Source organism: Dryobates pubescens, chromosome 20, assembly GCF_014839835.1.
Source record: "Dryobates pubescens isolate bDryPub1 chromosome 20, bDryPub1.pri, whole genome shotgun sequence".
NCBI lineage: Eukaryota > Metazoa > Chordata > Aves > Piciformes > Picidae > Dryobates > Dryobates pubescens.
In genome coordinates, this window is record NC_071631.1 from 1,629,431 (window position 1) to 1,642,308 (window position 12,878).

General features: G+C 60.3%; 2 protein-coding genes across 3 annotated transcripts; both read left to right on the forward strand.

The window, feature by feature from the left end:
• The first annotated feature begins 910 nt into the window (after positions 1–910).
• Positions 911–6,909, forward strand: HMGCL (3-hydroxy-3-methylglutaryl-CoA lyase). Of its 2 annotated transcripts, none has more exons than XM_054170996.1 (9): positions 911–1,103; positions 1,937–2,023; positions 2,223–2,330; positions 3,245–3,340; positions 4,148–4,296; positions 4,629–4,692; positions 5,706–5,894; positions 6,013–6,138; positions 6,702–6,909. In XM_054170996.1, the coding sequence occupies exons 1-9, from the start codon at positions 927–929 to the stop codon at positions 6,801–6,803; spliced, it is 1,098 nt and encodes a 365-aa protein (XP_054026971.1). In that variant the 5' UTR covers positions 911–926; the 3' UTR covers positions 6,804–6,909. The 2 variants fall into 2 exon arrangements, with proteins under 2 accessions (XP_054026971.1, XP_054026973.1); XM_054170998.1 differs by lacking the exon at positions 911–1,103 and adding an exon at positions 1,246–1,334.
• A 2,543-nt stretch (positions 6,910–9,452) lies between these two features.
• On the forward strand, positions 9,453–11,931 carry GALE (UDP-galactose-4-epimerase). The gene is made up of 10 exons (XM_009908437.2): positions 9,453–9,617; positions 9,699–9,814; positions 10,038–10,151; positions 10,354–10,530; positions 10,638–10,751; positions 10,833–10,899; positions 10,998–11,083; positions 11,234–11,311; positions 11,434–11,548; positions 11,639–11,931. The coding sequence occupies exons 1-10, from the start codon at positions 9,497–9,499 to the stop codon at positions 11,692–11,694; spliced, it is 1,044 nt and encodes a 347-aa protein (XP_009906739.2). The 5' UTR covers positions 9,453–9,496; the 3' UTR covers positions 11,695–11,931.
• The last annotated feature ends 947 nt before the right edge of the window (positions 11,932–12,878 follow it).

Genomic DNA, 12,878 nt, shown 5'->3' on the forward strand with positions numbered 1-12,878 from the left:
CTGTGAAACTGCTGAGAGAAAATCATCATTTAATGCAAATCCATCAGCAGAGTCATTTCTGGTGTGATGGAGACAGCTGTGAGCAGCATTGGGTTTGCTCTTATGTGAATGAGAGCCAAGTGCTGGGACCTGCTCTTGGGTCACAACAACCTCCGTGCAGCACTCCAGGCTTGAGGAGTTGGTATCAAGTGACAGGATGAGAGGAAATGGCCTGAAGTTGTGCCAGGGGAGGTTTAGGTTGCAGGTTAGGAACAATTTCTTTGCTGAGTGGTCAAGGACTGGCACAGGCTGCCCAGGGAGGTGGTGGAATCCCCATCCCTGGAGGTGTTTAAGAAACCTGTGGCCAAGGCACATCAGGATGTGGTCTAATGGCCATGGTGGGGTAGGGTCAATGGTTGGAGTTGATGTTCTTGAAGGTCTTTTCCAACCAAAACAATTCTGTGACTCTGGGAATTTAAGAAGGGAGCTGCCAGTGTGAGCCAAACCTCTGACTTGTGCTTGGGGGGAGTGAGATTTCTTGTGTTGATGTTGTTGAGCAAGACATGCTCCAGGGATGAGCTCCTCGCAGCAGCAGGTGTTTCTGCAGCAGGGTGCTGTGATTCAGCTCTGGTTTGTTGCTGTATGGCACGGTGCAAGCAAAAGCTGCTGGAGCACTTGGGAGCTTAGGGCAGGCTGAGACCAGAGCTGGGACACGTGTGGAGCTGGTGCCAGAGAGCTGTTACTCAACTGGCAAATAACGATTTGCACACAGAAATCAGGGGAGTGCAAAGAACTGTCAGCGGCTGCCCGGGACCTGTGCCCTGTCGGGAGCATCACCCCGGCCCCGCCGCTGACGCTGTTGTGAACACAAACCGGGGGGAAAAACAAACAGGACAACAAAGCCGTGGCCTCTTTTCCTTCCAGCCTCATCACGCCGCTAACCTCTGATGCGAGGAGGGTCCCATCCAAGACAAACAGCCCGTGTTTACTTAGCGACAGGAGCCAAGCCGGAAAGCCATCGTATAAGTACCCGGCGGCTCAGCCGCGCCGCAGTGCCGCAGCCCGAGGGAACGATGCCACAGTACGACACCGGCTCGCTGGCGTGGGACGGCCCGCGGGGGCAGGTACGAGCGGGGGCGCGCCCAGCCGGGGCCGCGCAGCCGGAGCCCTTGGCGGCCGGGCGCAGGAGGCGGCTGCGGCTCTGCGGCGCCCAAGCCCCGGCGCCGAGCGGGGCCCTGGCGGCCACGTGACCGCCGCGTCACACGTGGGGGCGTGGGCGCGGCGCGGTCACGTGACAGCGAGCGGCGATGGCGGCGCGGAGGCTGCTGCCGCGCTGGGCCCTGGCGCTGCGGCCGGTGAGCGGCGCCGGCGGGCTGGGGGCGCGGCGGGCTGGGGGCGCTGCGGCCGGTGAGCGGCGCCGGCGGGCTGGGGGCGCGGCGGGCTGGGGGCGCGGCGGCCGGTGAGCGGCGCCGGCGGGCTGGGGGCGCGGCGGGCTGGGGGCGCGGCGGCCGGTGAGCGGCGCCGGCGGGCTGGGGGCGCGGCGGGCTGGGGGCGCGGCGGCCGGTGAGCGGCGCCGGCGGGCTGGGGGCGCGGCGGGCTGGGGGCGCGGCGGCCGGTGAGCGGCGCCGGCGGGCTGGGGGCGCTGCGGCCGGTGAGCGGCGCCGGCGGGCTGGGGGCGCGGCGGGCTGGGGGCGCGGCGGCCGGTGAGCGGCGCCGGCGGGCTGGGGGCGCGGCGGGCTGGGGGCGCGGCGGCCGGTGAGCGGCGCCGGCGGGCTGGGGGCGCTGCGGCCGGTGAGCGGCGCCGGCGGGCTGGGGGCGCGGCGGGCTCGGGGCGCTGCGGCCGGTGAGCGGCGCCGGCGGGCTGGGGGCGCTGCGGCCGGTGAGCGGCGCCGGCGGGCTGGGGGCGCGGCGGGCTCGGGGCGCGGCTGACGCTGTCCCTCTTTCCCTCCATCCCCAGGTCAGCTCCGCGGCGGCCGGCGGAGCCTTCCCGAAGAGGGTGAAGGTGGTGGAGGTCGGACCGCGCGATGGGCTCCAGAATGAGAAGGTAGGGCCGGGCCCGGGCACCCCCGCGGCACCTCACCGCCAACCGGCCACCCGGAAGGTGTCGTCGTGCGCCGCTGGGAGGGTTTAGTTGCACGGAAATGCCATTCCTTGCACTGAAGGCTGGGGGCTGGTTTGCTCTAGTGGGGAAAAACGATTGTGAAAATAATAATTTGAGGTCGTTTTTCCTCTTTTCTTCTCAGAACGTTGTGCCAACGCCAGTGAAAATCAATTTGATCAATATGCTGTCAGAGACAGGGCTTCAGGTGATAGAGGCCACCAGCTTTGTTTCCCCTAAGTGGGTTCCTCAGGTCAGTATTCAAGCAGAATCTATGATTGTGTATGATAAAGATGCCTAATTGTAGCTGATAACCCAGTGAGAAGGTTCTGCTGGTTCTGGGATCCTTGTCACTGTGGCTTGTAACTAGGCAAGAACCAGCAAAGACCAATAAAAGAGCTTGGAATACTCCAGGCCTTCCCTTTGGACCCTGCAGAAGAGCAAAAGTCCAGGTGGAAAGCAGACAGCTGGCTGTGTGTTGGTGCTGGCTTGGCTGAGTGAACTGTGACCCTCCCAGGGTGCAGTGCTGTTTGCTCTTAGAATCATAGAACTGGAAAAGACCTCCAGGAGTCCAACCCTTGACCCAACACCACCATGGCCATGAAGCCATGCCTGTGGCAGAGGGTTTGGAGCTAGATGATCTCCAAGGTCCTTTCCAACTCAAGCTGTTCTATGATTCTGGTTTTTTGAGCACCTCCAGGGATGGGGACTCCACCACCACCTCCCTGGGCAGCCTGTGCCAATCCCTGGCCAGTCTTGCAGGAGAGAATCTTTCCCTGATGTCCAACCTAACCCTCCCCTGGTGCAACTTGAGGCCATTTCCTCTCATTCTGTCACCTGATACTGGGGAGAAGAGACCAACCCCACCTCACTCCAGCCTCCTTTGTAGGGAGCAATGAGGTCTCCCCTCAGCCTCCTCTTCTCCAGGCTCAACACCCCCACTTCCTTCAGCTGCTCCTCACCAGCCCTGTTCTACCAGACCCTTCCCCAGCTTTGTTGTCCTCTGGACCCACTCCAGCCCCTCAGTGTCCTTCGTGCAGTCAGGGCCTCATGTCTCCTTCCTGAGTGATTCTCTTCCTGTTACAAAAGGAGCTGCTCAGAGAGATTTCCTAGCTGGCAGAAGTGGATGTTGTCACCCTTAGAAGGCTTTCCCTGTGTGCTTTGCAGATGGCTGACCACACAGAAGTCATGCAAGGAATCACCAAGCTGCCAGGGGTCAGCTACCCTGTGCTGACCCCCAACCTGAAGGGCTTCCAGGCAGCGGTAAGAGCTGGCAGCATCCTGCCTGTTCCCAGCACCTCCTGAGCAGGGGCTGGCTGGGAAGGAGCATTTCCAGCTGTGGTTAAGGGGTGGGAGATGCCTTTCAGTTCTAGCAGGCAGCAGTCTTCCCTTGCAGTGCCTTTATGCTGGGGAATAGGAACCTCTTTGTGGTGGGCTGAAATTCCTCCCCCTCCAACATCAAGTTTTCCAGGGCAGCTCAGCTGTGTGTAGCAGCAAAGCTACAATCTGCAGTGCAGTGCAGTGAGCATGCACAGAATACACAGTGTGTGTGCAGTACTTGCAGGCACCCTGCTGGTAACAGGAAGCACCTTGCTAGGTTACTAACCAAACCAGATGCAAGAGATCATCTGGTTTGAGTTCAGTCTCACCTCTTCACAGGCTCACAGGGTGTTAGGGGTTGGAAGGGGCCTTCAAAGATCATCAAGCCCAACCCCCCTGGCCACAGAATCCAGCACAGCTCACCCAGGAGCACATCCAGATGGGGCTTGAAGGTCTCCAGAGAAGGAGACTCTCCAGCAGATGCAGCTTTACTGCTGCCTTTAACTCCCCACTCCTGCTGCAGATGAGCTTGGCTGTGTTGTCCTGGGGCTGTTTGCTTTTTTTTGCTGTGCAGTGCACTGAAGAAAGAGTTCAGAAGATGCCTGGGGAACAACTGGGGATAAAATCTTGTATGAAATGAGACCTGGTGGTTGTGTTTGTCCCTGGCCTTGCAGAAGGCCTGGTGGTTGTGCTTGCCAGGGCTCTTGCAACAGAAATCAGCTCCCTTCAGTTTGTGCCCTCTGTTGGCAGGTGGCAGCAGGGGCCCAGGAGGTGTCCATCTTTGGAGCAGCATCTGAGCTCTTCACTAAGAAGAACATCAACTGTTCCATCGAGGAGAGCTTGGAGAGGTTTGATGAAGTGATGACAGCAGCCAGGGCAGCCAGCATCCCTGTCAGGGGGTAAGCAGCTCTGCTGTGAGGGTGGCACTGAGCAGGCTCTGGGGAGAGATGTGGCTGCTTGAGCTGAGTCCAGCTCAGGCTGCACTCCCCTTCACCTTTTGCTGGGGAGAAGTCTCTGCTTGGATGGCTCCAAGCAGCTCTGGAGCATTGGTCTGGAAGCATCACCACACTGACACAGTTTCAAGAGCTGCTTTGGTGCAGAGCCTGAACTGTTTGTTTAGAACAGGAAGTTCATTGTGCAGAGCATGCAGGATGCAGCACAAGCCCTGAGCAGTCTGAGACCTGCCTCAGTCCTGCAGCTAAAAGTCTGTGGGGCTTTTGTTCACCCATAGGTATGTTTCCTGTGTCCTTGGGTGCCCCTATGAAGGCAAGATTTCTCCAGCTAAAGTTGCAGAGGTGAGTTCATCACAACTAGAAGCAGAACCTCTGAGAGCTTTTGGCCTGGGGGCTGGAGGATGTGTGGGGAGGTGGATCTCGGTCTGGGGAGGTGGATCTCGGTCTGGGGAGGTGGATCTCTGAGCACAGTTAGTTCAGTTGGTAGAGCATGGGACCCTTGATCTCAGGGTTGTGGGTTCAAGCCTGCAGTGAGCAGCAGTGTCCTTTATAGGTGGGTTGGATTAGTTGATAGGTTGGACAAGATGATCTTGAAGGTCTCTTCCAACCTGGTCTATTCTGTTGTGTTTCTGTTGTGTTTCTATCTCGGTCTGGGGAGGTGGATCTCGGTCTGGGGAGGTGGATCTCGGTCTGTTCTCCCAAGGAGCAAGGGACAGAATGAGGGGAAATGGCCTCAAGTTGCACCAGGGCAGGTTTAGGTTGGACCTGAGGCAGAATTTCTTGCCCAAAAGGGCTGTCAAGGCCTGGAACAGGCTGCCCAGGACAGTGGTGGAGTCCCCATCCCTGCAGGGTTTTAAAAGCCATGGAGGTGTGGTGCTGAGGGCTGTGGTTCAGTGGTGTCCTTGCTAGTGTTGCTTTAATGGTTAGACTTGATGATTTTGAAGGTCTTCTCCAGCCTAAGTGATTCTGGGGTGTCAAATCATTTAAGCAAAGACTGAGGGAAGGCTGGGGAAGGGCACAGCTCCCTGCCAGCACAGGGAGGGGAGGCTGGGGAAGGGCACAGCTCCCTGCCAGCACAGGGAGGGGAGGCTGGGGAAGGGCACAGCTCCCTGCCAGCACAGAGAGGGAAGGCTGGGGAAGGGCACAGCTCCCTGCCAGCACAGAGAGGGGAGGCTGGGGAAGGGCACAGCTGGGTCTGGTTGAAATGGACAGAGGAATTCAGGGAGCTGTGGGGACCTGCAGCTTTGTCTGCTGGCTGTTTGTGCTCCATGCTCTGATTCCTCTCTGCATCCTGTCAGCAGCTCAGGGGAAGGGAATGCCAAAGCTTCTCACTCAGCATCTTGGCTTCTGGGCAGGTCTCAAAGAAGATGTACTCCATGGGCTGCTATGAGATCTCCCTGGGTGACACCATTGGCATTGGCACCCCGGGGAGCATGAAGGAGATGCTGACAGCAGTCATGAAGGAGGTGCCAGTTGGGGCTCTTGCTGTTCACTGCCATGACACCTATGGGCAAGCTCTTGCCAACATCCTGGTGGCACTTCAGGTGAGAGCTCCCTTGGCAGTGCAGCCTCTTCCCTGGAGGGTGTTTGTTGTTGTAGATGTGAGGAGCAGGACCGCTCTGTCCCCCAAGAGGAGGGTCCTGATGGTGGCTGTGTTTGCAGATGGGTGTCAGCGTGGTTGATGCTTCTGTAGCTGGCCTGGGAGGCTGCCCCTACGCCCAGGGAGCATCAGGAAACGTTGCCACAGAGGACTTGGTGTACATGCTGAATGGCCTGGGCATCCAAACGGTGAGCACCAGCTCCTCAGCCTCCTGCACGCTGCCTCTGCTCACACCTCAGTGGGCACAGCTGGAGGGTCCCTCTGGCTCTGCCCCCTCAGCCAGGCTCTCTCTGGGGGCCTTGTCTTGGCACATCAGTCCCACTCCCAGCCATGGGAGCAGTTCCTCCTCTCCCTTCTTCAGGCTCTGTGCTTTGACTCTCATTCTCAGAGCACTCAGGGCCTCCTTAATGCACCCTTCAGGCTCCCTCACCCCCTGGTAGTCTTTCCCAGTGTTGTCTTCACTGTGCAGTAAGTTCCTTACTCTGAGGGTGGTGAGACACTGGAACAGGTTGCCCAGGGAGCTGGTGGAGACCCCATGCCTGCAGACATTCAAGGTCAGGCTTGATGGGGCTCTGAGCCACCTGATCTGGTTGAAGATGTCCCTGCTCACTGCAGGGGGCCTGGACAAGATGACCTCTAGAGCTCCCTTGCAACCCAAACCATTCTGTGGCTCTATGCCACTTGTTACTGGGCAGCTTTAGGTGGCAGAAGCAGTACCAAGGCACAGCCTGTCTTTTTGTTCTGCTTGAAGGGTGTGGATCTGCAGAAGCTGATGGACACAGGCACATTCATTTGCAATGCTCTCAACAGAAGAACCAATTCCAAAGTGTCCCAGGCATGCTGCAGACTGTGATGTGGAACTGAGTTTCTCCCTGGATCAAGAAGCAAGCAAGGGTCAGGCATTGGCTGGGTTTCCTCTCTGCTCTGCTGCCTTCAGTGCTCCCCCAGGCTCAGCACTTGGGGGGCATGCATCACCCACCAGCAATTAAACAAAACCCAAGACCACTACAGGAAATCTTGAAGCCTTCAACCCTTTGCCTTAGAGAAAGGAGGACACAGATGGGCTGAGGGAGAAGTGGAGGCCACCTTTGTCTTCCCACAGAGAGCTGTGGCCTGCAGCACCAGTTCAGAGCAGCCTCGAGGCTGTGTTGCCAGCAGAGGCTAAAGCACAGTTTTGTTATTTTTTTCCAATCAGAGCACTTCTCCAGGTCAGCTCTGACCTTCCTTCCCTTCTCTCTTCTCACTACAAATGTTAAGACTGAAATCAAAAGGTTCCCCTTCCTAATTCAAGTGTCAAGGAACAGCTTTGGACCTTCTGTCTTAGCCTTTAGGGGTTGTAATAACTGCCTGTATCTGTTGTAAGATACTTCTACCTACTAAGAGTAATAAACACATTATTTAATATTCTAAACCATGGGAATTTTGCTGTAACTGAACTTTAAAAAGAGCTTTTGCTGCCAGTTTGGTTCCATGTGCCTCATCCCCTAGTACTCAGTGTGGGGTTGCTGCCTCCCTGTGGGCTGTGGCCCTTCTCTGGAGAGCTAACAGCACGGAACGTGCTTGTTCTGAACCCCGAGGGGCCAGGTCCCAGGGCAGTCTCCTCCCAAGATCCTCTTCAAGATCATTTATTGAACAGTTTAGCCGGGAGACCAGAAGCAAGCACGGTGCCCCTGTCCTTCAGGGTGAGCTGCCGTACAGCTCCGTGCTGCTGCTTTCTCTGTCTGCCCCAGGGTGCCGCACGGGGGACCGAGCCTCCGCCTGTCACTGACATAAGTTGCGACGCTTAAAGCGGGAGGCTGAAAGGAGGCGGAATCGGTGAATTCGCCGCTGGGCTTGAGCCCTGGGCTCAATGTTCTCCTCCCGCCGCCAGAGGGAGCCGCAGCTCCTGCTGCTCGCAGTCTCCCTTCCCTCTGCGCTTGCTCCCCGGCTGGCCAATGGCCGGCGTCCTAACGCCCCAGCGCGGGGCGGGTGGAGGGGGGCGCAGTTGGCGCGCTCCGCGCGTGCGCGTTCCGAGGCTCTTTTTGTCCCTGCGGCCGCCCCGTAGCGGGTGAGGCGTTTCCATGGGAGAGCGGGGCGCGTGGCACCGCGGCCGCGCCTTAAAGGGGCCGCACCCGGCGCGGCTCGGGGCACAGCGCGGCGGCGGCGGCGGCGGCGGCAGGTGAGCGACCGCGGAGAGCGGCGGGGGCGAAGGGCGAGCGGGGCGACGTGCCGTTGTACCGTTGTGCCGTCCTTTAGAGGGGAGCTCCCACGGCCTGGCCCCTCGGGGACCCCCCGGGGCTTGGAGTGAATCTGGCCCCTGGGGTCCCGCTCGGCCTTTAGCCCCCCGGGAGCTCTTCTAGTCCTATAAGGACCTTCGGTCTCGGCCCCTCGGGACCCCCCGGCGCCACAGGGATCTCCCGGGCCGGGTCCCTCAGGTGAGCCCTGGGCCGGCCACCATCTCCCAAGGCAGTGCGCAGCCTTTCAGGACAGGCAGCCCTTGTCCTGGCTTCCCACGTAAGCCCCGGGCCCAAGCCCACACCCGCGGGTGGCCCCTGGCCCTGCGGCTAACGGCAGCCCCGCAGGTAGCCCTGTCCCGCGGCTGTGCCACGTCCGCACCCAGCCCCGCAGATCCCTGCCTGCTCCCGCTTCACCTGCCTGGCAAAAAGCAGCCTTAGTTTGGCTTTCCAGACCCTACCTGCCCAGCTCAGGCCCCAGCCTTTCCTGGAGCTGCCTTCCCTGGCTGCCAGAGCAGCCCCGAGGCTGGCAGCAGACCCAGGACAGGGCAATGCAGGAGTTTCATTTCGGTTTGGAGCTTGAGATGCAGCTCCCAGAGTGACTAAGTCACTCAGGGTGGAAATTTCCCCTGTGCTGCCTCCACGTTTGGTAATAAAGTGAATTCTTCCTCCTTCCTGAGTCGTTTGCCATTGGAATGTGCTGCCCAGGGAGGTGGTGGAGGTGTTCAGGAGGGGATTGGACGTGGCACTTGGTGCCATGGTTTAGTCGTGGGGTCTGTGGTGACAGGTTGGACTCGATGATCTTTGAGGTCTCTTCCAGCCTTGGTGATTGTGTGTGTGATTCTGTGAACAGGGACACTGCTGAGCAGGGGAAGGCAGCCTGGAGGGAGCTGGGACTGTTGTAGGGAGGTGATTCTGGAGCTGGAGAGAAAAGAGGCAACGGGTGGGAAACGGCAGAGCTGATGGCTCTGTGGAGACCTCCCACATGAAAGCCATGAGGTGCCCCCTGCCCTCGTGCTTTGTGGTGACTTAGCCAAAGGGGTTCCTGCTGCGGGGTTTGGGTGACAGCAGGATCTTGGCTGGATTTAACAGGAAGCACCAGGAGGCTTTCCCCAGTGTGTGACAAGCGTCAGAGAAGCTCTCCCTGTGCAGGAGGTGTGAGCCACGTTTGCAGGGTGTGCTACAACCTGCCCAGCCCTTCCCGCTCCGGATGTCCTCCTGGCCCCGGCCCAGCCAAGCACAGGCTGTACCCAGAGGCAGTGCTGACGTGACCGTGCCCGTGTCCTGCCTGCCCCTGAGCACCTCACCCAGCTCTCTCCTGCCCCAGGGAGCCATGGCCGAGAAGATCCTGGTGACCGGCGGCGCTGGCTACATCGGCAGCCACTGCGTGCTGGAGCTGCTGCAGGCTGGCTACGTCCCCGTGGTCATAGACAACTTCCACAACGCCATCCGAGGTAGGGAGAGCCTTCATCCCTCCCCATGCAAGGCGTGTGCCAGGAGCTGCAGCTCTGCCTCACCCCACTCCACCTCCCCAGGGGCAGATGCGCTCCCCGAGAGCCTGCGGCGGGTGCAGCAGATCGCGCGGCAGCCGGTCCTCTTCCAGGAGCTGGATATCACTGACGAGGCAGCGCTGCAGGAGCTCTTCAGCAAGGTGAGAGCAAGAGCTGCAGTGCCCCCAGAGTGGCCTTAGGAGCTGCCAGGGGGTTGTGCTGGGGATGGGAGCCTGGGGGCAGATGTGGCCTGGGCGGGAGCTGAGCGGGGTGGGTGGTGCTGAGGGTCAGCAAATGCAGCAGGGAGCTCCTGGGGAGGCTTCTGCCCAGAGGTTCTGTCTGCTGTTGCTGTGGCACTAATCCAGGCCCCTTCTGACCCTGCAGCACTGCTTCTCAGCCGTGATGCACTTTGCAGGGCTGAAGGCCGTGGGGGAGTCTGTGCAGAAGCCCCTGGAGTACTACAGGGTGAACCTCACCGGCACCATCCGGCTGCTGGAGGTGAGTGGCAGCAGGAGGGCAGAGTGTGGTGCCTGGGGGTGACCCTGCTCTGGGGTGGCTGTGCTGGCAGCCTGCTCCCTGTGGGGCTGCCTGTGCCCGGGGGTGTGGTGATGGCTCCCGGGTGGGAGCTGCCACCGGCGGAGGGCTGAGCTGGAGGGAAGGCCCTGAGCTGGCTCAGTGGCAGCTTGTGCCTGCTCTCCAGACCATGCAAGCCCACGGCGTGAGGAACATTGTCTTCAGCAGCTCTGCCACCGTCTATGGGGACCCCAAGTACCTGCCCCTGGATGAGAACCACCCGGTGGGAGGCTGCACCAACCCCTACGGCAAATCCAAGTACTTCATCGAGGAGATGATTCGAGACCTCTGCAGAGCAGAGAGGGTGAGGAGCTGCCCCAAGCCCTGCAGGGCTGGCAGCTGAAGTCTTTTCCCCCTGGGGTGAGCAGGCAGCAGCACAGCCTCCCCAGGCAGCCACCTTTGTCCCCCCAGGACTGGAACGCTGTCCTCCTGCGCTACTTCAACCCCATCGGCGCCCACGAGTCAGGCATGATCGGGGAGGATCCTCAGGGGATCCCAAACAACCTCATGCCCTACGTGGCACAGGTAAAGCCCAGCTGCAGCCTCTGAGGACCCCCAGGTGGGGCAGGGGCTGATGGACTCCTGTGGGCTCATCCCTCTGTGCAGGTGGCCGTGGGGCGCCGGCAGTTCCTGAGCGTGTTCGGCAACGACTACAAGACAGAGGACGGAACAGGTATGGATGATGGCTCCTGGGGCAGCTGGCACAGCTGCCCAGCACAGCAGCAGCCCTGGCAGGAGAGGGATTTGCCCTCACCCTCTGTGTCCCCACAGGTGTCAGGGATTACATCCATGTGGTGGATTTGGCCAAGGGCCACATCGCTGCGCTGAGGAAGCTGAAGGAGAACTGTGGCTGCAAGGTACCGAGGGGGCTGTGGTCTGGGCTGTGGTCAGCCCTGCTGGGGCTGGGCCAGGACCAGACCCTTCCAGCCCCAGGGCAGCTAATGTGGGGCCTGGGCCTTTTCCCCCTTGCAAAAGAAACTGACCTCCATCCCTTCTTCTCCTCCCAGATCTACAACCTGGGCACAGGCACTGGCTACTCTGTCCTGCAGATGGTCCAGGCCATGGAGAAAGCCTCAGGAAGGGAGGTAAGGTCTGACCTGCAGGGCCATCACTGCCACAGCAGCCACTGGCACCAGCCCCTCAGCTCCTGAGTCCCCTCTGCTGAGCCCCAGGAGCCCCCAGCCCCAGGGTGCTGCTTTCCCTGCAGATCAAGTACAAGGTCGTGGGCCGGCGGGAGGGGGATGTGGCCTCCTGCTACGCCGACCCCGCGCTGGCCGAGCGGGAGCTGGGCTGGAAAGCTGCCTGTGGCCTGGACAAGATGTGTAAGAGCATCAGCCCCTTCCCTGGCCTGCTCTGTGCCACCAGCTGCCCCTCCTGTCCCACCCCTCACTGCCACTCTCTTCCTGTTGCAGGCGAGGACCTGTGGCGGTGGCAGCTGCAGAACCCTACTGGCTTCAGCAAGAACTGAGCCAGGGCCTGGGGGCTTGCCTGGCTACCTGGGGGCTGCTCCAGACCACCTCTGCCTCCCCTCATGGCCCCAGGGAGGTTGTGAGCAGCCTGGCTGCAGCTCCCTGCCCCCTACATGGGGCAGAAAGGCAGAAGCCTCCCCAGCCTCTCCTCATCCCCCCTGATCCTTTGCATTACACAGAGCAGAAAGAGAAGGAAGAGCAGAGCCAGGGCCCAGCTGTGGCACCCAGGGGTGAACCCCCCCCCCTGTGAATGCACAGCAAGGAAAGGTGCTGGGCTGGGCCCTGGAGCCACTGCTGGAGCTGCTCCTGGGCCCTGGGCAGTGCCCACATCCAGATGTGAGTCCTGTTGATCCCAAACTGCAGAGGAAACTGCACCTGGCCCCCAACCTGCCCAGCTCATGGAGCAGACCCAGGAGGGAGGAATGGAGGATGGGGCACCCACTGCCCCCTGCCCTGGGCACAGAGAGGGCTGCTGAGCACCTACCTCAAGGCCTCAGGCCCCAGGAAACCCCCAACCCGACTCCCCCCGGGACCAGTCACATCCCAAGCCCCCTGTGGCCCTTTCCCCAGCTCACCTTCCCAGGGTGAAGGCCCTGGTGGCTACCAAGGGCTTCCCCTCATCCACTTTTTCCCTCCCCAGCATGGTTGTGGGGACCAAGCCTCATCCCCCACCTGCTCCTGCTGAGCCTCTGGAGCCAGCCCTGGGCCTGCAGCCCCTTGGCTGGGGCTGGGGCCTGGCTCTTAGCTTCCACCTTGCCCGTGGCCTCCCCGCTCACGTTGCCAAAGGCTCCCCAGGAGCAGGCTCAGCTCAGCTGGCAGCTCCTGCTCCTATTTATTCCTGGCAGCTGCAGTGGCTGCCCTGGGCCCTGCTGAGGCAGGCAGCCTGGCTCTGCTGTCAGCTGGATTAATAACTTATGAGACTAAATTATGAATGGAGCTTTTGATTTGTTTTCCAATAAACTTTCTTACTTTCTGAGGGGCAGCTCTGTTCTGCCCCAGCTGCTGCCCTGGCAGCGGGGTGGGGGCCTCCTGCTGGGCCAGCTCCCTGCCCAGCCAGCACTGATGCCAAGAGCAGCTCTGGGAGAGGTCTATGATTTATTTAACCTTGTTTCTGACTCTGTGGAACACACACACACACACATCAAAAAAAAATACCCCAAACATTTACAAGGAAGACAAAAGA